The sequence below is a fragment of the Mesoplodon mirus genome (assembly GCF_964341445.2).
Source record: "Mesoplodon mirus genome assembly, chromosome: 9".
NCBI lineage: Eukaryota > Metazoa > Chordata > Mammalia > Artiodactyla > Ziphiidae > Mesoplodon > Mesoplodon mirus.
In genome coordinates, this window is record NC_138985.1 from 100,626,335 (window position 1) to 100,652,106 (window position 25,772).

The window sequence follows — 25,772 nt, forward strand, 5'->3', positions numbered from 1 at the left end:
TGATAAACATTATGCATCTCTGTTTATTGAGCGGTGTACGGTATACTCTGTCATACTCTAATGGACAGATCTAAGTTTGTTAGATCTAAGTATGTTATTTTATACATAATGGTTGTCACTCCGGGCTAGATTTACTGCTCTGGAGATAACTCTCATTCATATGTATACATTAATTTCCTAAACAGTGGGTGGATGTTAGAAGGACATCTGCTATGCTTCATGATTATACTGACCTAGAATAAAACTAAAACCTGTAATAATAGAAGTATTTAGAGTGAAGGTGAGGATAGTGATGATTATATGTCAGTTTGCTTGAGCTCTCAATTATTTCTCTATTCTCTCCCTTTTTTCCTTCTTGCAAATTAATTGATTCCATTTAATTAAAATAGCACTGGTTTTGCTATTTCTTTTATGCTCATTAACTAGTTGCTAGTCTTATTCTTTCAAGTTGCTTTTCCTGTCACAGGGTTCTTAGAAATTAACTCAGTCAACTATAACAGTTTGGGAGAGGAAAGAAAAATCACCTTACATCTTACCACACTGGGATTCCTTGATGGGAGAGTCGACATCCAGTCCCACACTGATTTTTCACAGAGTACAGTACTCTGGCATCAAGTGTCATTTCTTGACTGAATCAATATATAAATCTCAGGGCAGGGGTACGCAAAAGACTTCTATAACTACTTTTGTTCTCCCTTAAGGATCACTTTGGGTGCTTTTCCACTTTTTAAAAAATTGTCTCTTTGATTAACTTAGAAGTTTTCCACTGTGATTCCCCAGTTCTTCTCTGTTTGTGTTTCTATGATATAAAACCCTTCAAGTCACAAAACTTTAATAGAAGAATCAAAGAGAATTGCTGTGGCTTCAGGCTTACGCTTCTATAAGATTTTTTCATTTTCTCTTTTTCTCTAATATTTTTCTGTTCTTCACCCAGAAGAATAGAATTTCAAGAATTTCCCTTGATCTTGAAATAGTGTCTAAATCTACTTTTCATTGGGTCTGTAATTGCTGTTCACTCTTGAAAGTTATTGACGGTGAACTCAGTGCCAACTAATTTTCAAGAGAGGGGAAAGAGAAGTAGTTTACCCAGGAAAGGAGATGAATTCCAAAAATGGGAGAAGGAAAAGAACAAAACGAGGGCAGAGCTACACTTTATGGCTGTCTGCCTTCACAGTGTCAAAGTTTAAGATGTTCCTCTTTCAGCCTTTATAAATTTCACATTTATTTTTCCCACCTTGAATGTGGGAGTTAATAGTTCCCTTTCTGAGAAGTTCTTATTCATATGCAGTTAAGATAGCCTGAAAATAAGTATTTACTTTGCAATAAGTTGCCAACCTTAGAGAGAATTGGGTAGTCAAGGTGAGACTGGCATATACGGTTACCTTTTTCTAGAACACTGGTCTCAGTTTCTAGGGCTAGCATTTATTGAGCAAACTAGGCTTGCCTTCCCAGCCCCTACCTGCCCTATAATCAACCAGTGTTGTCCTTGAAGGGTGTCCTTTCAAAATCTATTTGCTTTTAGAGAGACTCATCCTCTGAGCTGTAATTAGTACCTTAACCCCCAGCTAAACACCAAAACATGTTTGGGTAATGAAATGGCAGACTAGTTTTGGATTAAAGCCTTAGTGCTGCCTTTAATGAGCTGTGTGACTTTTTTCAAGTTATCCCAGCTTTTTAATGTTTAGTGTCCTAATATGTAAAATGAGGAGAGGGTAATAATGAGATAACATATGTAAAATGCCAGTCACAATGCCTGGCACATAGTTTGATCTCAATAAGATCCGATTCATTAATTTTTAAATGTTATTAATATTCATCTGTTCATTATTTATGTTTTACTGCTTGGCACCAGAGGACTTGAGTTCAAATCTCAGCTCCATTCCTCCTATCTTTGTTAATCTTGGACAAGTTATTTAAATTCTCTATATCTCAGTTACCTTTTTTGTAAAACAGAGGTAATCTCTACCTTAGTGGATCATTGTGAAGCTTAAATGGGTTAACACATGTAAAGCACTTAAAGTAGTACCTGACATGTAATAACTACTCAGTAAATGTTAGTAATTATTCCACCATCACATTATTTTAGGAAGATTGAAGAGGGCAATTCTTTGTAGAATATAATCATCAGGGACTTAGAAGAATACCAAAGACAGATTTTCCCTACTTCCCAGCGTGGCCTAGATCTAATCCTAGTTTAACCTACTTGCAGCTGGAAAATCCTCTCCCAAGGATCTTTCCTAATAAAACTTCTTTTCTTTAAATTGCTTATACACATTCTGGAAGGCTGTCCCCTCCCCCCGTACCCTTACTGTAATTTTAATAAATGATTCGTCTGTGACAGAATTGCTGTCTTTCTGTAAAAGTTATAAAATGGAGTTCTTTACACTTTGTCTTTCAGGAGATGATTGTCACTGAGTTGGTTGAATTTCTTTTTTTCCAGCAACCTCCTCCACGTTTGATAAATTTTCAAAATCATAGCCCCAAACCCAATGGACCAGTTCTTCCTCCTCATCCTCAACAGCTAAGATATCCGCCAAACCAGAATGCGCCACGACAAGCAATAAAGCCCAACCCCCTGCAGATGGCTTTCCTGGCTCAACAAGCCATAAAACAGGTATATATATTTACTTCTCCACAGTTGCTTATTCTGCTTCTCTCTACTTCCAAATCACATTGAATTTATGGATAGAGCAATGGTGATAAAGAGCAAGAGTAAGCTTTTTCCTTTTTTAAATAAATGTGGATTACAAAGTTTATTACAGACTGCCCTATAGAGAGAGGCAAAGCTAAGAGAAAGGATCTTGATGCATTGTAATTAACAAGAGAAATCAAGCCACTTCTACAGAAGTGAAGGATCAGGATAATCGGTGAGTCATAGGTATGAATTTTTCAATGTTAATGTGTGTAGCTTTTAGGTGAGTGCATTAAATTTCCTAAGACAGAATTATTCTCACAAATACAGATGGCGTACTTAAAGAGAGACCAATAAACAAATCTTCAAAGTGTTTCAGGGAGACTTCTTGGACACAAACCTTAGTATCACACAGTTTTAATATGTAGTACATATACATCTGATAAAGTTTAATATTTAAGGTTATATATTGACTCTTAGAAGGTTTAATGTTTAAGTTATAATTTATATTTGTATTATATAAATTTATAATATATATTATATATTATATATATATATTCTTAGTGTTTTCAGGTAAAAATATTTTTTAGGTATTACACTGTTTTAAAAAGTTCTCCCAGTGCTTTATCTTCTCCAAGTACTTGTGTCAAGCCTTTCCAACTTACGACTAGTAGATTGATTTCAGTTTAATTTTTTTGCCAAGACCGAAATAAAGAATATGATGCTATTCCCATAATTCTGTGACATTCATTTTAATCAAATGATTTGAAAGTAATATTCTAAAAGTACATATACTAAGTGTGTGTGTATATGTTTATAATTTGTTTGGTTTTGATAAAATATTAATACTTTCTAAAATAATATTTTAATTATTTTCAATAAAATTTATACCTATCTCTGTTTCATCATTAGAGGTGAGATGAAAAGGGACCAGACTGCAGTTTGGTCTTAAATTCTGTTTATTTTCCTAATACTTCTGTGGCCTTGTACAAGTGTACTCTTTAAAATCTCCTTTGCCCCCACTATAGAGTGAGTGAGTACCTTGCAGAGTTGTGCTGAGACTTAGTGCTAGTGTATATAAAAGCACCTGGCACATTCTGGGTACTCAAATGTTTCCTCACGTATTCCCTATGTATTATTTTTAATGGGTAGACATGCACTCTAAGAAGGTTTTTAAAAATGTTTCCTGGTCAAAAGTCTAAACATGAATGAATAAATGAACAAGCTAGGATAAAAGATAATGGGGAATTTGTTTTAATTGATAGAGTAGCTTAACAAATTATAGTATACTTGTACAGTGGAAATGCTTTTTGGCTATTAAGAAAAGGCAGTAATCTATATATGATCTCCGAAGTATATTACACGGCAAAAAACTTTGTCGGATTTTTTTGTGAGTTATTCTCACTTTTGTGGTTTTGTTTTTGTTTTTTAAATCTCATATATATAGACAAAACCTGGAAAGATACACATCAACTGTAACTGCTTATTCTGGGGAGGGAAGGAGGAAGATAGAGAGACACAGACAGGTGGATGGATACGAGGGGTGGGTAGGTGGTAAAGATGACATTCATATTCACAGGGTTTTTTAGTTTTTTCAGTGGAGCATGTAAATTAGATTTTTCAAAGTTAGAATATTTCCATCACTGTCACTCTATATTGTGTAGTCCATATATAAATGAAACTGAGTTTGGGAGTTTTTTCCCCTGCATAGTCTTAAGATACCTCTTAGTGGCTTTTTTCCCCCCAATATTTTATTATAAAAATTTTCAAACATAGTAAGTTGAAAGAGTTGTATAGGGGACAGATTGCTCTATTTGCCTTCTCACTTATTATCCATATACCCATTTATCCATCCATCTGTCAATCAAACCTTCTCATTTTTTGATAGGTTTCAAAGTAAAGTATAGATAGCAGCATGGTTCATCTCTGTATACCCTATAGCATTCCTTTATTAATGTGTTTATTTCAGCCCCTAACATAAATGACAAAGAGTTTCCTCAGATGTTTATTGATGCTTAATTACCTGTTTGTATATGAGAAATGGGTGTTTAGAAAAAAAAAAAACCCGAAAGCCAGGGTGTGGGGCTAACGTTTGATGGCTGAATTTCACTCTTACACGAGGGCTGCTAGGCGTGTTTATTAGGAGAGTTACTAATGTCACTGTTTATAGGTAGTGGTCCAATTCCCAAAAGATCTTTCTGTTTCATGCCTGAAATGCAGGACCTGGCTGCTCATTGAAGCCAGCTGGGGGAAGAAGATTGTTAGCGGGCCGGAGGCAGAGTGGGCAGGAACCTCGGCATTCAGTGTGTGTATGGTTTCTTACTTGTCATTTTCAGTGCAATGCTTCTTTTTTTTTTTTTTCTTAATTAATTAATTTATTTATTTAGTTAGTTTTGGTCTTTTTTGCTGCACGCGGGCTTTCTCTAGCCGTGGCAAGCGGGGGCTACTCTTCCTTGCGGTGTGCCGGCTTCTCATTTCGGTGGCTTCTCTTGTTGCGGAGCACAGGCTCTAGGCACGTGGGCTTCAGTAGTTGTGGCACGTGGGCTCAGTAGTTGTGGCTCACGGGCTCTAGAGCGCAAGCTCAGTAGTTGTGGCGCATGGGCTTAGTTGCTCCGTGGCATGTGGGATCTTCCCGGACCAGGGCTCAAACCCATGTACCCTGCATTGGCAGGCGGATACTTAACCACTGTGCCACTGGGGAAGCCCAAGTGCAATACTTCTGCCTTCAGCTGAGCCTGATGCTCGTCGGCCCAAAGACTGTTTTACCTATTCTAGAAAATTAATTTCCAGCCTTCTTTTGCAGAGGTGGAGGTAGTCCTTATTATCTTGGGGTAGCTACAGGTAAAGTAGGAAACGAACGTGAGATTTCATCCTTCTTAAACATACTCTCAACAGACCATCCTGTTTTTAGCCCCAGTTTCACCTCTTATGCTTCTAATTCCCAAGCTCTTAGGGGTTCTGCAATATATACTGATTTGCTTCTCTATTTTTCCCACTGCCAGCTTAGATTTCAGCTTTATCCAATTGACTATGACTAATTCATTTGCTTTTTGCCCATTTGCCTTCCAGCTTCCAAAATGTGATTTCTGTCTTCTCCCCTGTTTTCTTTGTCTTTATAGGTCAATGCCTTTTTTTTTAAAAAAAATCCCTTAACTGTCACTTTACTTTCAGGTGTATCAGGTGGGGACAGAAGAAAACGTATGTTTTCAGCCCTCCATCTTTACCTTGAAGCTGCTTTGTACATGTTTGTATTTCTTTTCCAATATGTGTAAGCTTTCCAAGATTGGGTGCTGTGGTTTTCTCGTGAATACTAACTGTTGTCTTCTGGTAAAAATCAGTTCTTTTTATTTTTTATGTTTGGACAGGATTAATGAAAATCATATATACTTGTGTCCTCTCCCCTTTCCATTAAAATTACAGTTGAATTCAAATAGCAGGCTATGTCTTTTACTTTGTTTTGTGTCTGGAACAGGGATTAGCTGGACATTTTATGTTACAGGCCTGCTGATAGACCACCTTCCTTCTTTCCTTCTTGCTACCACAGTGGCAGGTCAGCAGCGGGCAGGCCACCCCCTCTGCTGCCAACAGCACGTCCTCTACTCCTTCCAGCCCCACCATTACTAGTGCAGCAGGATATGATGGAAAGGCTTTTGGGTCGCCCATGATTGATTTGAGCTCACCCGTGGGAGGTCCCTATAATCTTCCTTCTCTTCCAGATGTAAGTATACATAAAATTTATACTAAGAACCTGTTTCAAAAATTTTAAGTGAACTTGGATCTGGTAAAAGGCATGGGTTTGTTGGATTATAGACTGTGCGTTTGTGTTTAGAAGTTGTTTTTATCCTTTAGAAATATGGTAACAGCAGGAATAATAAAAAGATTAACACTTGAACATACTACAGAATGTCTTTCAGGGCACTGGAGTTAAAGTGTTTGTAAATGAATGATTATGGTGATGGATTATGGAATCTAAGCTGGGAAGGAAGGGGTGAGGACATGGGAGGAGGTACTGGAAGGTTGAATTGCTGGAATGTGATACATTACAATAGAATATGGTTAGAGAGGGAGTCTAACATTTAAGACACCAGAAGAGGTGGAGACAAGTTTAATAATAGAAATGTACCCTGAGAAAACCATAATTCAAAGAGCCATGTACCACAATGTTCATAGCAGCACTATTTACAATAGCCAGGACATGGAAGCAACCTAAGTGTCCATCGACAGATGAATGGATAAAAGAAGATGTGGCACATATATACAATGGAATATTACTCAGCCATAAAAAGAAACGAAATTGAGTTATTTGTAGTGAGGTGGATGGACCTAGAGTCTGTCATACAGAGAGAAGTAAGTCAGGAAGAGAAAAACAAATACCGTACGCTAACACGTATATATGGAATCAAAAAAAAAATTAGTTCTGAAGGGCAGAACCTAAGGGCAGGACAGGAATAAAGACGCAGACCTACTAGAGAATGGACTTGAGGACATGGGGAGAGGGAAGGGTAAGCTGGGATGAAGTGAGGGAGTGGCATGGACTTATATACACTACCAAACGTAAAATAGATTAGCTAGTGGGAAGCAGCCGCATAGCACAGGGAGATCAGCTCGGTGCTTTGTGACCACCTAGAGGGGTGGGATAGGGTGGGTGGGAGGGAGGGAGATGCAAGAGGGAGGAGATATGGGGATATATGTATATGTATAGCTGATTCACTTTGTTATAAAGCAGAAACTAACACACCACTGTAAAGCAATTACACTCCAATAAAGACGTTAAAAAAAAAAAAACAGACTCAATGAGCTAATGCAAGTAAAGCCCAGTGCCTGGCACAGGAAAAGCTCCCCTCAAATAAAAATCATCATAATAATAATAGAAATGATAACATTTACTAACCAGTGCAAAATTACCTCTGATTTCATTTTTATTTAAATTAAACACATTTACCCTCTAAGCTGTTTGTCAGTATGACTTTTTTTTTTTTTTTTTTTTTTTTTTGCTGTCCTCGGGCCTCTCACTATTGTGGCCTCTCCCGTTGCGGAGCACAGGCTCCGGACGCGCAGGCTCAGCGGCCACGGCTCACGGGCCCAGCTGCTCCGCGGCATGTGGGATCTTCCCAGACCGGGGCACGAACCCGTGTCCCCTGCATCGACAGGCGGACTCTCAACCACTGCGCCACCAGGGAAGCCCTAGTATGACTTTTTTAAAAATCTTTTTCAAAGGCAGAAAATATAACATTGAATAAACAAATCTTTATACATAAGTTGATACTTGTTTTACCTTTTCTCATCTTATAAGCTTAAGGTAATCACTCATACAGACATTAAAAACTTTTAAGAAATCTTGTAGGATGTGAAGGAATCTAAAATTTTGTATTATTTAGTTTGTTTTTCAAGTTACTGAGATCAACTAATATTTCCTGAAAGTTGCATCATTAACCTTACCAGAGTTATTTCATTTTTAAAATAATTGTTTATACTTTAAATGGGTAGAGTACATGTATTTTTCATGCATAGGCGATCGATAGGGAAGCTTTTTTTGTGTCATTCCTATAATTTTATTTTAGCTTTTAGGGTTATTCCACAATGTAAATAACTTTTTTTACATTAAGATCTAACAAATTTAGTTATTCCAGTACTTTTTGCACTCTCTGAAAAGTATTGGCCAGGGTAGTGCCCAAAGAATATTAAACATAAATAACCTTGTGTACTTCCTCCTTCCCCTACTGAAAGAGGACCCACAGAAAGTAAATTTTCCTCTGCAGTCCTCAGATACAGATGACCCTTTGTCCACCAGCTTTCTCAACTGAAATTCCTCATCTGAACCACAGAATAAAGAAACTGATTTGAGTGACTATTTCCTCAGTCCTCCCAAGGATGGTTCATAACTAGAACCATTCTAGATGCAGAGTTGAGAAGTAAATTCATTATATACAGTCTATGCCCTCGGACTGTAGGACTTAATTCTCTTGGAGAATCTTGATTGAGAAAAGCTGGAACTATTGGATTTTAATCACAAAAACATTCTTGGGGAATAAATGGTATATTTAAGCATTAAAAAGGGGGGTGGGTGAGGGTTGGATTGAGAGTTTGGGATTAGCAGATGCAAACTAGTATATATAGAAATGGATAAGCAACAAAGTTCTACTGCATAGCACAGAGAACTATGTTCAGTATCCTGTGATAAACCATAATGGAAAAGAATATGAAAAACAATATATATATGAATAACTGAATCACTTTTCTGAACAGCAGAAATTAACACAACATTGTAATTCAACTATTCTTCAAAAAAAGTTTTTTTTAGTATTTGCATCTAAAGTATTAAAGTCTTATTCAGTAGAAATTTATCAGTATTTTAGCTTAGCAGTCAATTAGGAAAGCAGTCAAGTATTTGTATACCTGTTGCATTAAAGCAGGAATCTCTAAGGGGTCAATTTTTTCCTACCAAACATTATGTATTTAAGTGAGGTTAGTGTTCTGAAAATGTGTTATGCGTAGATTTGTTTCATCAATCTAGTGCATACCAGAGCATCGGTTCTCAAAGTGTGGGCCAAGGACATGGGGGTTCGTACAACCTTTTTAGAGGCTCTACAAGGTGCTTTCTGTGTAAGACCAGATTTTCTTCTTATTCTTCAGCCAAAAGCACACATCTCAGCAGACTGAGTAAGATACAAGTTTCCAGTTGGCTGTTACTAAGCCAGACAATAAAGAAATTTGCAAAATGTGAAACTATGCTACTCTTCTCACCAAGTTTGCTTTTTTTTTAATTGGTACATTTTATTATTTTTAAATAAATTAAGAAACATTATTAGAATTACTTTTTATAATTTTGTTTTAATTTTTAAGGGTGTAGCACACAATACTCTTTTCTCCTGGCTCATGACTTCTGAAATAGTGTGACTCAGTATATTTACTAAGGTGAAATATTAAGAAGTGTGAAAGCTTTTTTTCAAGGTTGATTATGGGGAAAGTGTGGATCAGAACTTCTCAAATATGATATTTACATGTTTTATTATCTGATAATAATTAAACTATTAAAGTTTTCTTATAAATTTAAAGTAGCTTTTAACTTGCAAAGTCACAATGCCATGAAATAATTTCTTATCAGATTGACTGTTCAAGTACTATTATGCTGGACAATATTGTGAGGAAAGATACTAGTACAGATCATGGCCAGCCGAGACCACCCTCAAACAGAACCGTCCAGTCACCGAATTCATCAGTGCCATCTCCAGGCCTTACAGGTAAAGTGGGCTTTTTAAAAATTTTATTAGTGTTTTTTTTTCAGTTTTTATTCTATTTATAATAATTTAAAAAATAATCACCCTACGCCTCCTCCCTTTTTCTGTTGGATGATTAAAATGGGTCTATGTTTTGGGTACTCTTTAAAATTAATGTACTTTCGAAGTGGGAAGCAAAAGTTAAACCTCTGTACATTTTCAATTTGAACAGAACTTATGGGCACTATAGTGCTCCCAGGAGGAAATTAGTATTGTACTTTCTCTTTTTGATAATTTGCCTGTCGTATCATCTCTTTTTGCATGGAATTTTCCTAGCATCAAAATTTATCAGTGGCAATCACTCTTTTTGGTGGTTTTTTCGCTATTTAATTGTGTTCAAGAATTTTGGACACAACTACTTATTTCCTCCAAAAGAGAAGCACTCTGACTAATGCTACTCGCAGAGACCTTGGCAAATTAGATGCCTTAGACCAAAATAAGGAAAGAGGAAAATTTCTTATGCCATTCACCAGTCATACAAGCATAATTAAGCAGTTGTCAAATTTTAAAGGAGGTACTTATTTAAAACAAACAAACTGAAAGGAAATTGTTGACAAAATGTGGTAGAGAAACTTTAATTATGTAACAAGTTCATACAGATTAATAAGGAAAGTACACAGTATTGCAAAAGGACATGAGTAGATTATTCCCTAAAGAGGAAATACATTTAGTCAGTAAAACAGGGGAGAGGAAGAAAAATGGGTGGTTCCATCTCACCAGTAGTCATTATAAAATCAAAAAGACATAATTTCTAACTATTGAATAAGCAAAGATTTAAATAGTAAAAATACTCGTTGATGAGGATATGATGGGACAAACGCTCTGATACATAGCTGGTGGGAGTATAACTTGACAAAACATTTCTGGAAACCATTTTGGCACTATTACTAAAGCTAACGTTTATCCAGTACTAACTCTGTGTCAGGCAAGGGACAATGTATCTTCTATGCATTGCTTCAGTGTCTTCCGTTCATTAGCCTCTGTGGGGCTTTCTCTCTTGGACTGCTTTTATACCAGCCCTACCAACTTTTTATTGTACTCTGTAGCTTTTGCTGGCACTAGTGTCCTCACTAAGCTCCTACCCTGGTTACTCTAACATGGGACATTCGACAGTGTTTGGAGACATTTCTGATTGTCACACCCCTGGATGCTAAGTATGTAGAGGTGCTATGGCATCTAATAACTGTAGAGGCCGGGGGTGCTGTTCAACATCCTTATGATGCACATACAGCCCCCCACATCAAAGAATTATCTGTCCCCAAATGTCAGTACTGCTGAGGTTGAACAGCCCTGCCAGGTTAGGGGGACTTCAGACTGTGCTGGGAGTTCAGCAACTACTCTTGTTTTATATAGTTTCATTATGTGTTTCCAGTTTCAATGTAGTACTAAGTGAGAACATTCGGTAGGAATTAAATACAGTTATTAATTCATTTTACGAATGTGTATGATCTCAGGACCTGTTACTATGACAAGTGTACACCCACCAATACGTTCACCTAGTGCCTCCAGCGTTGGGAGCCGAGGAAGGTAAACTGACTTAACTTATTCTCTAGTCTATAAAATCTGTAACTAGATTTCTCTCACCAATGTTCAGCATGCTTTGGTACTCAGCACATTTTAAGCAATTTCCCTTATTTTTATCTTTTAAGTTAAATGTTTAATAATTATTATATATTATATGTTAATGTAATAAATCAATGGGTTTAGTAGAGTACAATTTTATCTTTAAAGATACAAAAATGTTTATTTGTTGAAAATAAGAAAATACATTTGACTTTAGTATAATAGCAAGGAAAAAACAAAAATGAAGTCTGTGTAACACACTGCACTATATAGTAACATGCACAAATAAAAACTTAGGGAAAACAAATAATAATTTTATACTAAAATTGGTGTTCTGACATTTCTAATAACCAAACATTGATTCTGTTTTACACTTGTTGAAACTGTATTTTAACTTACTGTGTTACACACCCACTCATAATGCTTGCAAATTTCTCCTAGATAGTGAACCCAATTCTTACTTTCCTAATTGTATGGAAGTAGCATACTCTGAAGGGGAAAAGTTTGCCTTTAATCCTATGAGAACATAGTAGCTATCTGTAAACGGCTTTTTTGTTGCACTACATTTTTTAAAATAGCAGAACACCAGTAAATTATGAACCTAGTTAATTATCTTCACACTTTGTGACAGTAAATCATTAATGTGAGCCTAGACTTCTCTTTGTCACTGACTAGAGAAGGAAAGGAAAATCCTAAAAAAAAGATGCTAATTTTAAGATAGTTCTAAGATCTGGCTGCCCAATTTTAGAGCTTCAGGATATTGAAGTCAGTTTTAATTCAGGTTTTATTTAAATTTATTTAAATACCTTTCCAGGTATGTAATGTAACCATTTTGATAGGTTAATACGTGGAACATTTTTATACATAAATGAAACTGTTTTGCATACAGCAGATGCATTTCAGTTATGTATCATTTATTGCTGATGTAACATAGTTACCATTGCTGTGAAGATACAGCATTACTCTGAAAAGCTATTATCATACTTTGTTTTAAGATACTTAAGGTAGCTTTCTTAGATTTTTTTTCTTACTTTCTTTCTTTTTTTCTTATACTTATAGCTCTGGCTCTTCCAGCAAACCAGCAGGAGCTGATTCTACACACAAAGTCCCAGTGGTCATGTTGGAGCCAATCCGAATAAAACAAGAAAACAGTGGACCACCTGAAAATTATGATTTTCCTGTTGTTATAGTGAAACAAGAATCAGATGAAGAATCTAGGGCTCAAAATGTAATTATATTATGATTGCAATACTGCTCCTACTTGAGGGATAGGATGAGAGAAACTTTAAATAACTCGTAGGAGAGAAAAACTATTATATTTAAATCTTTCAGTAGATCAAAACAAAAAGATGGATGGCAAACAGGGAGAAGAGTTTGAAAAGTCAGAGGTTAAATGAGGAGGTTGGGCATTTGAAAGAGAGAAAAGAGTAAAACACATGGAAGGTAATTGCCAAAGCAATAATACAAGGAAACTTCCTGTAACTGAAGGGCATGAGCATCTGAATTGAAAGGGCCTACCAAGTACCAGAACAATTAAATGAAAAAAGGACTCAAGTCATATCCTCATCGATTTCAGAATACCAGTATTCTAAACAGGTTCTAAAAGCTTCCAGAGGAAAAAAACACCTTACATAATGGATCAGACATCATAGTATCACCAGGTCCTCAACACAGACTCTCAAAGCTGGAAGCCAATAGAGAAAATATCAAAATTGTGAGGAAAGATACTTTGTAGCCAGGATTCTGTACCCAGGCAAATTATCAATTATGTGTAAAGATTAAATAAACATTTTTAGACATGTATGCAGATTCTCAAAAACTTAATTCCATGCATTCATTTGAGAAGATATTTGAGGAAGATATTGAGGAAGATATTTGAGAATATGCTTCATCAAAAATGAATTAAACCAGAAAGAGAAAGACGTAAGATCCCATTTCTGGGATCTAACACAGAAGAGAGGCAAAGAAAAGGGTAGTTAGTCCCCAGTACAACAGCTCCTCCAGTACACCCTGTAGGAGGAGGACAGAAGACTCCATTAGGAATGTATGTGGCAGGAGAAAAATGCTTTGACAGTATTGAGAAACGTTTTATAACCCTGGTGGGGACTGTGAGAATGACTTAGATATCTAGAAAAATAAGCAGATGGACTAAATTTTAAAATATGGTAATTATGGACTCACAGGAAAAACAAAAGTTAGACAAAAAGAAAGTGTAGTCATAGTACATTCTGTGGTTATGCAATGAACAGTATATAGTCATAATGATATAAACAAACACCTGAATACAAATTTAAATAAAAATAAGATATAATCAGGATATAACATGAATATGCATTTGACCAAAAATTGATTTTTCAGGATATTTAACCAGTACAGCAATGATACTGACCAGCTGGAATAGATGCTGGCTATAAACAGTTATACTGGCGCCTACCAACTAAAAAGAAATCAGTGTTTAATAAAACTATGTTCAGAGGATGGTATGAATGGTGTGTGTAAGTATAAGGAGGGTGTGGAGAATCAGGAAGGAAAAATCTGATCTTCCATAGAAGGGAAAATATATACATTTAAAACTGAAAATATGTTTAAATTTGAAAATCTGAAAAATTATAGTATAAGCATACTGTTTAGAAGTATAGAGGTAAAAAGCAGAGGAAAAAGCTAAATAATTTGAAAATAATTGCCTCCAAGGAATGATATTATATACCTGTGCTTTTAACTAAATCTACATTTATTACTTCAAAAATTTTTTAAATGTTTAAAGGAGATAATAGATTTTGTTATTAATTTGAAATTTTCACCATTCTAGGCTCAGACATAACATTTAGGTTCATTTTAAAGTTATTAATGGCACTTGCAGAGGTGAAATTACTTCTAAGGATTAAAGCAGTATACCTTTTTATGAATGATAAAAAATCTATAGTAGGCCTGTTTTGTGTTTGGATATACTTTGAATTAACAGCTTCAGTAAAGTGTATTTATAGTTCACGTGGTTGACTTCTACACTACCCACCCGTTTCTATAGCCATCAGCAGATTCAGAGATTTTCCCTATGTTATCCACACCCTGTTACTGCTGCTCATCTTCTGTTTTGAAGATATTTTTCAGGAGAGGTCCATGTCTTCTTTACCATTAGGGACAGTTAGCAGTAAACGTATTCTGGTCTCATGCAGATTCACAGACTCCTTTGAAATAACCAGGTGCTCATGAGTGAGCAGACTGCAGTCCAGAATTGCAGTAATACTAATACAGAATGGCAGTTTAAGATACCCATGTGCATATGTTAACTCTTTCCACTGCAGACCAACTATCCAAGAAGCATACTCACCTCCCTGCTCTTAAATAGCAGTCAGAGCTCTGCGTCTGAAGAGTCTGTGTTGAGATCAGATGCCCCTGATAGCACAGGAGATCAACCTGGACTTAACCAGGAACATTCCTCAAATGGAAAGTCTGAGTGGCTAGATGCCTCGCAGAAGTCACCCCTTCACGTTGGAGAAACAAGGAAAGAGGATGACCCCAATGAGGACTGGTGTGCAGTTTGTCAGAATGGAGGGGAGCTCCTATGCTGTGAGAAATGTCCCAAAGTATTCCACCTCTCTTGTCATGTGCCCACATTGGCAAATTTTCCAAGGTAAGATGGTGCTTGCTTTCCTTTCTTACATTCTTTTATTATAAATAATAGCAATAAACTTTTGATGATCACTGTAACATAAAACCTTTGTAAAAACCTAAATAGAAGTCCACTTGGCATAAATGCATACACCAAAACTTTCAACACAGGGTTTCCCATACCCTGCCTCCCATTCCCTGTGCTTCTCTCAAAAACCTAGTCTGTTATGACAAGAAAAAAAAATAACTGGCCCTTTAAATTATTACAAGGGAAGTACCATAAAGTGTTATCCTTATGCACAACACTGCCATAATTTAGCCCTGGCATCTTATTTGCCAGGCATTGAGCTGTATTGTTGACAAATATCTTGAGTAAATTCTCAGACAAACCCTATGAGATGATGATGGTCATAGAGAAGAGCCATTGGGTTGATATCTTAGTTCTTCAAAGGCTGTAGGTTTTGCTTGTTTGTTTAAGTGAGCCTTGTCCCCAAGACTTTTTTTTTCATTTTTTTAAATTTTTTTAAAAATTTTAAATTTATTTGGCTGTGCCGGGTCTTAATTGCAGCACGAGGGATCTTTTAGTTGCGGCATGCGGGCTCTTAGTTGCAGCGTGCAGGATCTAGTTCCCTGACCAGAGATCGAACCCAGTCCCCCTGCATTGGGAACATGGAGTCTTAACCACTGGACCACCAGGAAGTCGCTTCCAAGGCTGTACTTTTAAATGTTTATAATTTCAAACTTAAAGTTATAAGAACAGTACCAAGAGTGCTTCTTTTTCTTAAATCATTTGGGGGGAAAGGTCAGTTGTGCCTCCCATCAGCCATAGATTAATGTGTGTGTTTATTTTTTTATTTTGTGTATATTTCATGCCTCCTTAACTAGGCTAACATTTACCACTTAGGCCTGTGAACTCTATTTCTGCTTGCAAGCTCACTCAGCATGGGGCCACGTACATAGCAGATGTGTGCTAAATCCTCAGTGATTAACACTGATGCCAAATAAGTAATTCTGCATAATAGATGGCTTGGAGGGAGGTGGGAAAGGGAGGTGGTGAAGAGAGCAATGATGCATTAGGAACTCAGCCAGATACTTTATTCCTCAACAGTGGAGAGTGGATTTGCACTTTCTGCCGAGACTTATCTAAACCAGAGGTTGAATATGATTGTGATGCTCCCATTCACAACCCGGAAAAAAAGAAAACTGAAGGCCTTGTCAAACTAACACCAATAGATAAAAGGGTAAGTTTCCAACCTAGACTGTTAAACAGTTGTTTTGGTTAGATGCCTTACTGTAATGCAGATGTGCCTTCATCAAAGAAGTGTATATTCAGTCAAATTTTATACTGACTTTTCTCTTTAGTATTCTTTTTCCACAAAAATATAACAGTCTTAAATAATGGCAGATTATTTATGTGGCCTGGGCTTTTAAATTTAGTCTGCCTCTGGTCAATTTCGGGTTTGATTCAGATATGTTTTCTTCCTCAGAATTTGTTAAGAATTGGCACCAAAGAGATGGGTTTTTCTGTTTACTCTCCCTGGAAATAATTACATTCTTTCACCAAATGGTACTAGATTCATACCTCAAAGCTAGCTAATATATTTAACTGTAATTAACACTTAAAGCTACTAAGTCAACACTTCTGTATCACTAAAGAAGCTCCTTTGCTAAATTATTAAGTAGAACAATCAGGATGAAAGTTGTCATGCAAGAGAGAGCTGAAACCTGCACTGCCACGGAAGCAGAGAAGTAGCAGAGTACACGATGGGACCATCTGCATTCAGAGAGGGGTCCTTAGGACCCAACACACCATGGCAGGGGCTCCACCTCTGGATCTCAACATATGGATGTTCTTCTATTAATCTGTGTACTATTAACAATTCAGTACGCAAATTGGAGAGAGAAGTGGAAATATATTTTTAAAGAACTTCAGATAGGTTTCTAGTGATACTGCTTTTGTTCCTGTAATTACCTAACGACTGCTCTCATATATGACATACACCCCAAAATGTCAAGCAGTACACTGTAGTAAATGATTGAAATGGACAGCAAAGCTCCAAGTATCAATATTTTTCTTGTATTCATCTGGTTTTAACTTTTATTCTGATACTTTGAGACCTGTAACGTTGTTGCTAAAAATTAGCCGTGACTTCATTATTTCATTATATTTTCATTTTATTTATTTATTTATTGCTTAGAAGTGTGAACGCCTACTTTTATTTCTTTATTGCCATGAAATGAGCCTGGCTTTTCAAGACCCAGTTCCTCTAACTGTAAGTATGGATGTTATTTTGTGCTCTTCTTGTACAGTGGGATGATTTTTCTGAAACTTGATTTATGACAATCTAGTTTCTGTACCATTTTTCAATAGTAAGTTTCTTACATTAATCCAAATCTTAAAGCTTATTAATATATACTGCATGCTTTAATCTTAAGCACATTTTAAGGTTAACAAACTGGCCCAAAACTTCTTTTCTGATATATTCTTTCTTCTCATCTCATGTATTTTACCTACTATTCTCTGGGGTGATTTCTATCAATTGTTTCTCTCTCAGGAGTTTTAGGTATATATCCTAAAGCTCTTGGGAACAAAACTTGCCATTTGAGATAAAGACCTCTCCAAATCTCTGTACATATTTTGATTTATAGGGTAGACTTTAACAGTAGAGGAAGACGTGTGTGTTTGTGTGTGTTTACCATTGACTTCAAAAAGCTTCATATTTAAAATTTGATGTGACTTCAGTGCATAATTTTAGAGCGCTGGAAATGGCCTTCTACTCAAAATGTGTTCTTCTCTGAGGTCTGAAATTCCTTTAAAAAGCTAATAGATTTGTTGAACAGTTCAATAAATTTAGAAAATTTAATGCAACATTAGAAAAGAAAACAAGCTTAGCAAATACATTGAGCTGATAAACAGTGAACTTCTGTCCTGAAAACAAGTTTTGAGAAGTTGAGATAGGAAAAAGGAATACAGTTGACTCTTAGAACAAGGCAGAGGTTAGGGGCACCGACTCTCTGCACAGTTGAAAGTCTGCATATAACTTTACAGTCAGCCCTCTGTATCTGCAAATTCAACCAACCACAGATCCTGTAGTAATATAGTATGAATTTAGTGAAGAAAATTCATGTATAAATGTACCTGCACAGTTCAAGAATCCACTGTAAATAGTTTTTAGGGGGAAGGGCCCTTTGTACCCAAAAGAGCCAGGGCAAAAATATGCCTGTAGAAACTTTATTCATTTAAAAAGTTAACCTAGAATTCGGCACTTTTTATGATGTTGCCTTATAGTTACATTTGGCATTAATAACAGCAGCAGCAAAATAGCCCCCTTTTTCTTAATATATATCATCTTATTTAGTCTTTACAAAATCTTATGAGATTGGTAGAATTATTTCTATTTGAAATATGAACAAACAGGTTCAGCGAAATGACTGAACCCAGTAACTTACCCAGGAGAACGCTAGTGAGTAGCAGAGCTGGGGTTCAAACCCAGATTCAAAGCCCACTTGCTATATAACACATGCAGCAAAAGCTTGTCAAATCTTACCAGAAGTAATACTTTTTCTAGTGATTGCTTTTTGTTTAATAATGAAGGAGAATAGTAAGAGGGAAAATGTGGTAAGTTTTTTTCATTAAAAATAACTGGTGAAGATTTTTGATAAAAGTAACACTAAACATTTACCAATGTGTGGAAGCATTTAGGCACTTGTAAATTTTGCTGAATAGATTTCCTTATCAATGACAAAATAGAACAGAGAAAAGCAATGAGCACAATCTGAATTTTATACTACTTCTTATAGGATTTATATAGGACCAGGTAGAATTTATTTATTATAGCATCTCATATCTTTTGAAAGGTGCCTGATTATTACAAAATAATTAAAAATCCAATGGACTTGTCAACCATCAAGAAAAGACTACAAGAAGATTATTCCATGTATACAAAGCCTGAAGATTTTGTAGCTGATTTTAGATTGATCTTTCAAAACTGTGCTGAATTCAATGAGGTGAGAAGAAAAAAAAATAATAGCAATGTGAAAGTAATGTTAAACCAGACACCTTACCAACAAACGAGGAGATCAAGATATCTATCTGTGGTAGCATAAATAACCAAAAGTTCGAGTCTGTCAGGGAATGAAAGAGGTAATTAGGAAGACTTTATCTACATGTATATTCAACGATTTATTATATGGTGACAACTTGAAAGCAATTTAGAAAATATTTTTATATAACCCAGAAGCACCTTTATTTCTTGAAATATGGCACTTCACCAGACTTTAGTCTTTGTGATGTTGATATTAAAATATTAAGAATGTGGGGCCTCCCTGGTGGCGCAGTGGTTGAGAGTCCGCCTGCCGATGCAGGGGATACGGGTTCGTGCCCCGGTCTGGGAGGATCCCATATGCCGCGGAGCGGCTGGGCCCGTGAGCCATGGCCGCTGGGCCTGCGCATCCGGAGCCTGTGCTCCGCAACGGGAGAGGCCACAACAGTGAGAGGCCCGCATACAGCAAAAAGAAAAAAAAGAAAAAAAAAAAAAAAAATTAAGAATGTGGTTTAGATAGTTCTTAATTAAGAATTTTCTCAAAAACTTTATCATCTGTTAGTTTATCTAAACATCTATCAGACTTACAGCCTTTTGTTGATAGTTTGTCCTTTGTATTGGCTACTCATTCCAGAGTTCCACGTTTCATTTAATTTGTTCTAAATATACCTGTTAGATGATTCTCTGATTATGGCATCTCTGTGATATCTCTTTGGTAACCCAGATGAGTCAAAGCTTTTTATTTACTTCTTATCTGATCTTCTCTAGATTTTGTCTAGCCCCAGACTTTTGTTTACTTTATATCAAAGCTATACATAAACATTTTTTCCAAAATAATCCGCTGATATTCATAATCTTCAGTTAGAAGGGAACAAAAATGTGAGAAATCCACGAGTTTTTTGACTATCTAAAAATTTTTTTTAATTCATATTTTTATTTTTATTCAACAGCCTGATTCAGAAGTAGCCAATGCTGGTATAAAACTTGAAAGCTATTTTGAAGAACTTCTGAAGAACCTTTATCCAGAAAAACGGTTTCCTAAAGTAGAATTCAGGAATGAATCAGAAGATAATAAATTTAGTGATGACTCAGATGATGACTTTGTACAGCCCCGGAAGAAACGCCTCAAAAGCATAGAGGAACGCCAGTTGCTTAAATAAGCAATACCACTGGCGTGTGCTGGTTTTTAGATTTTTTTTTGTTTTCAAAAAACATTTTGTCAGTAATTTAACATCATTACCAAGAAGAGCTTGTGACCACTTTAAGTTTTCAATGTTTACTAGACTCTGATTTCCTTAATAACCCATTTCTTTTAACCTTCTTATTAAGAAAGAAAGAAAAAGAGGGAGGAAGGAAGGAGAAAGGAAGAAAGAAAGAAGCATCAACAACAAAATAAAAAGACATTCTCCCCACTTATTGGATTTCAAACTGCAGTCTGGAGTGATAGCAACTATAGAAAGGAAATAGACTTTGTTTGAACTCTAAGTTGAAAATTTAATGTGGTTTGGATGTGTGCGTTAATCCATTTTTAGAAAATACCACTACTCATTAACTATGGACCAACCATGAGTTAAGTATACTTTACGTAAGAGCAGTACTCCAATGAATATGAGTGGTAATAAGAGTTCTATCCTAGGATGCCCACTGGTGCAACGAAAAAGTAGATTAGATGCTATTAAGAAGGCACCCAATAGTATATTATGTAAGATGGCAATTGTATTAAAGAAAAAGGAAAACAGATGTTTGATTTTTGTTTTTGTTTTTTTCTTGTCTATAGAGGTGTGTTTGGTATAGCAGGTTTTCAAGCCCATTTTTCGTACATTTCTAAACCTACCTTCTTCCACTGAGGAAGTAAGTGTACTCGTTTGGTTTTGCTGAGTGTCTATGTGTGGTTTGTTGTTTGCTTTTTAACTGTGCAGGTGATCCTTTTATAACAAGACTCATTGTTTGCAGTATGGCTTTTAGTGGAGCTATCCAGAATATGCAATACAGCATTGTGTGCCGTATTTGATGTAAGGATTCTTCAACTTATACCCTATTGGGCATTAAATATAAATTCCCCTGAAAGGGACCAGTTTTTGTGGTTTTCATCTGTCTTCATAAATTGGAATGAAATGTGTTGTGGAATTTGGGAGCAGGCAACTGGAGGAAATTAGAGTGAAATTTACATTTTTTTCTGAAGCATCTATTTCCCATTCTTCAGAGTCAGAACCTCAAACTGAATCTTTTCATCTGACTTAATTCTGGACTTCATTTTCATTCTCCTGGTAGAGATACAAAAGACCTACCTTCTGAGGGCAAGCATGTTCTTAATGGGTCAGACCTAGCTAGTTTACTGACTTTCATTTATTCCTTTTACTTGTTGGTCAGTATCAAAGAAGGAAACTAGGTTAAGATAGAAGAAAATTATTGTGCCATTTGCTAATCTAACATTTGACAGTATATTTATATGTGAACTTTTTTCGTTTGCCAAAGTAAACCTTTATTTATAAAACATTAATTGGCTGAGGAAATTTTCCTCTCTAGGCTGATAGAATAAAAATATAGCTGACTTGAAAGAATTTTGTCCTTTGGATAGTGTCATCTTCCATGAATTAAACCTAGAGGATTTGCTTGTATCCACATGGCATTAGTTCTTAAAATGGACAATTTGAAAATAACCTGTGGCTAAGTCATTGGGTTTTCAGATACTGCTAAAGATAAAATGAGAAAAGAACTTACTGGCAAGAGCATCTCACTTTCTGTGTAGACTTAGGTTTAGTCCATAATATGTCAGTTACGTAGTAAAGGTTAAAAAGTCTTAAACACTTTTCCAAATATGTGTTTCAGGGTAGTAGTTGTTGTTGTATTGTTTTGAATATGTGTTTGACATTTATTCTCCAAAGACTTGAACAAATTTTGATAATAGTGCATATACCACCAATTGTCTTCTTTTGCTCCAGCATTTTTAGCACAGCAGCCGTGGAGCTTTTCCTAATAAGTTTATTGTTTTTATCTTAGAATACTATTCTTATGATAGTTTTTTCTTCGATACTTGTCTCCTGAGTTAAAGCAGGGCACCACAGGTAAATTTTGAGGATGATCACAAAGGGAAGTAGCACTTAAGAGAGAAAAATTATAATTTCATAAATGCATCTGAGCCAGAATTTCTACTAATGTACCCAAAACTTTCACTGTTATTATTCAGTGCCATATTAATCTTTTCAAACAATATTTTTCTTTCACCTTTATCATTTTTTTGCAGAATGAAAGGCACTTGAAAACTATCTTTCCTGTAATCATACATAATATATACTAAAAGTGTTTCTCCAAGTAACATTTTCTTAATGGTCTTAAAATTAAAGTCCTATGACCTTATTAACAGGTGCCTGTGTGTCCAGGTGGATCCCAGCAAAGTAGTCCTTAAATTATAATAGTAGTAAGCTATAAGATGAGCCTAACTATACCTCATGCCCATTTGGAGAGCATTCCTTTCAAAAGGTCAGTGCAATTCAAGCAACCTTGACCTAAACTTAAAAAACTCCAGTGTTTACCTCTGATCAAAAACTCCAGGAGATTACCCTCTGGATTTAGAACCAATAGCCTCATGTCATATCTGCAAGACCCCCCAGTGCTGAATGGGATCACATGATGAGCAGGCCATGTGGCAGCTAGAATATACTCAATGCTGGGAAACTCATCAAAAGCTTTCCCAGGTGCCAAGCATCTGATCTTTCCAGCAAAAAGGAAACCCAGTACACAGTTAGTGACTTCCATGGCTTTGGTAGAAGTATAAATGGATAATGTATACCATTTTAAATTCAAAATACTATTGTACATCAGCACCTGGCAATGCAGTTATTTTGTCCTTTGAATTAACAGGCCCTGCTTATCTTTTCTGAATGAAAGCGTAGGAGATTGGAAGGTCCTGAGAGGAAAATGTCCTCTTCCCTTGGTAGCTTTACTTTCTTTTCCAAGCTAAAGAATAGGCTCCACATTTTACTACTACGCCGTAGTGTAGATGTAATACAACTTAGGAATGCTTTCAAAAAGATTCACTCCACAGTCAAAAGGGTGAGTATATAGCCGATTGCTCTATTTATGAATTTGCATTTCAATTTTCTATGCTGTTACAGTGTTTAAACTTTTAAATTGGGGTTCCATGGAGAGACTAGTTAGTGGAAGGAGGGACTCCTCCTTTTGTTGAGGCCTGATCTACAAGTGAATGTGAATCCCAACAGTAGGTTGCTGCACTGAAGCAAAAGGTTTTTAGGTTTAAATAGAAGGTATATTTATTTTCTGTTTATCTGTATCTGTTAAGAATGAGAGAAATTGAGTGATCTGATTGACCATTAAAATTATGGACATAACCATGAGTTCAACCATCTAATTATTGAAATAGAGGCCCTCATTTTAAATAACCATGCATATACATATTTTTTAAAGTACTGTATAGCCTCATGTAACTTAAGAGTTCATGTCTTTTTATTTATATCGCCCCTTCATCTTTGGTGTGAATTTACTAACATTCACAGGTTGGTGGCTCATGCTCTTGAGTGAGAATGATGCTAGCCAATCAGATCACAGGTTTCTCTGCCCATGAAGGTTTCGCTTATTGTGAAGGATATCTGATACAGTAGTCTTCATTGTTGTTTTTAATTTGCGGGAGTCAACTGGTGCTTTTGATTTGAATAAAAATCAGCTTTGATGAATTTTTACTGTGAATATTTTACCACAACAAGGTATTTTTAATGGAAAAATTACTCTATGTCATGCAGTAGAATATTAACTAGTTTGGGTCTCCATTACTGCCTTTGTATGTTCCTCTATAAAATCAACACATACAGGGATGATCTACTAATCCATAAAGTAATAGGAAAACGTTTTTGTAAAACTCTAACACATGGATTTCACCAGCTTTAAATAAGCAAAAAAGTAATTCAGCAAACAGGAAGGAAGAGGGTGATAGATACATTGAATCTAGGAGTCCCACCCTCCCCGAAAGGAGAATCAAAGATGCCATTAAAAATTCTACTTGTCTGAAACCTATTGGAAGAGGCAGGACTTGGGGGGGGGGGTAAGGGGGGGACACAAAAAGTGGGGAATTTACAAGTCACTTTGAAAGTTTGCCTATGTTAGTTTCACCTATAAAGTTTGGAAAGTTCTGATTCTCAGGTATTACAACTATTTTAAAAACTCTGTTTTGAATATTTTCTAGATCTTACATTGATGGGGGTGGGAAAAGCCTTCTCTTTGATTCTTAAATGTGTTTTTAACTAGAATAATAGTCCTAATTTGAGCCCTAGAAAAAAAATTGTTCCTTAGAAGTTACAAGTTAAACATTTAGCAAAATTCTATCTTTCCCACATTTTCAAATGTGGTGTGGAAGAAAGGCTATTTTAATATCGTCTGCCATATATGAGCATACTTGTGAATGTGAATTCTTTACCCATGTCCTCTACTGCCTTTAATCCAAGACAAGTGAGCCAGAAAATTCAGTCAGAAAACAGTGGCTGAAGCCTAGTTCTCACTGAGGGGAGGGGATAGAATATAAGGATCAACCAGGGTTAAACAAATGTCTCAGCCTTGGAAGGGGAATGTACTGATTTGAGAAGTGACATTATCCCGAAGAAAATCAGGCCGTTCTTAATAGGAAAGACAACAAGCTCAGTGAGCCACCAGGTCCCATGCTTTGGCAATGATGCTGGTTCTCTAATCTGATTGTTTAAGGCATTTACTGATGAGGGTGTATGTTAGAAAAGCCCAAAATACAAAAATTCCAGAATAAAGGTTTTGACGTTCATCTTACAGGAGGATTTTTTTTTCTTTTGGCCACTATAGACTGTGCTCTGAAGAGACTGACAGAAATCAAATTCCCTTCTATACATAAAACTATGGATTCAGACAAATTCCACCTCTGTCCTATTGCAGAAAGCAAAATATGCTTATATAGAGATTCCAGTTGTTACTGTTTTTAATACCTCAACCAGTATTGTCTTTTTTTTTAACATCTTTATTGGAGTATAATTGCTTTACAATGTTGTGTTAGATTCTGCTGTATAACAAAGTGAATCAGCTATACATATACATATATCCCCATATCTCCTCCCTCTTGCGTCTCCCTCCCACCCTCCCTATCCCACCCCTCTAGGTGGTCACAAAGCACCGAGCTGATCTCCCTGTGCTATGCAGCTGCTTCCCACTAGCTGTCTATTTTACATTTGATAGTGTATATATGTCCATGCCTCTCTCTCACTTTGTCCCAGCTTACCCTTCCCCCTCCGTGTGTCCTCAAGTCCATTCTCTACGTCTGTGTCTTTATTTCTGTCCTGCCCTAGGTTCATCAGAACCTTTTTGTTTTTTTTGTTTTTTAAGATTCCATATATATGTGTTAGCATATGGTATTTGTTTTTCTTTTTCTGACTGACTTCACTCTGTATGACAGACTCTAGGTCCATCCACCTCACTACAAATAACTCAATTTCATTTCTTTTTAATGTCTGAGTAATATTCCATTGTATGTATGTGCCACATCTTCTTTATCCATTCATCTGTCGATGGACACTTAGGTTGCTTCCATGTCCTGGCTATTGTAAATAGTGTTGCAATGAACACTGTGGTACATGACTCTTTTTGAATTATGATTTTCTCAGGGTATATGCCCAGCAG

At 36.1% G+C, this 25,772-nt stretch overlaps 2 protein-coding genes across 3 annotated transcripts in view; one reads left to right on the plus strand and one right to left on the minus strand.

Annotated features, from left to right (window-relative positions):
* Nucleotides 1-23,815, plus strand: part of TRIM24 (tripartite motif containing 24) — a 93,163-nt gene extending 69,348 nt beyond the window's left edge. For both annotated transcript variants that reach the window (XM_082632815.1, XM_082632816.1), the window contains exons 10-19: nucleotides 2,441-2,614; nucleotides 6,177-6,350; nucleotides 9,738-9,873; nucleotides 11,364-11,436; nucleotides 12,532-12,700; nucleotides 14,775-15,103; nucleotides 16,190-16,322; nucleotides 17,280-17,354; nucleotides 18,940-19,089; nucleotides 20,075-23,815. In XM_082632815.1, coding sequence (XP_082488941.1) covers nucleotides 2,441-2,614; nucleotides 6,177-6,350; nucleotides 9,738-9,873; nucleotides 11,364-11,436; nucleotides 12,532-12,700; nucleotides 14,775-15,103; nucleotides 16,190-16,322; nucleotides 17,280-17,354; nucleotides 18,940-19,089; nucleotides 20,075-20,284 — 1,623 coding nt within the window. In that variant the 3' untranslated portion in view covers nucleotides 20,285-23,815. The remainder of the gene's footprint in view (nucleotides 1-2,440; nucleotides 2,615-6,176; nucleotides 6,351-9,737; nucleotides 9,874-11,363; nucleotides 11,437-12,531; nucleotides 12,701-14,774; nucleotides 15,104-16,189; nucleotides 16,323-17,279; nucleotides 17,355-18,939; nucleotides 19,090-20,074) is intronic.
* The window catches only part of SVOPL (SVOP like), a gene marked incomplete at both ends in the record, with an annotated part of 62,482 nt that continues 58,830 nt past the window's right edge, over nucleotides 22,121-25,772 (minus strand). The window contains 1 exon segment of the mRNA XM_082632249.1: nucleotides 22,121-22,224. Within this exon segment, the coding sequence (XP_082488375.1) occupies nucleotides 22,121-22,224 (104 nt within the window).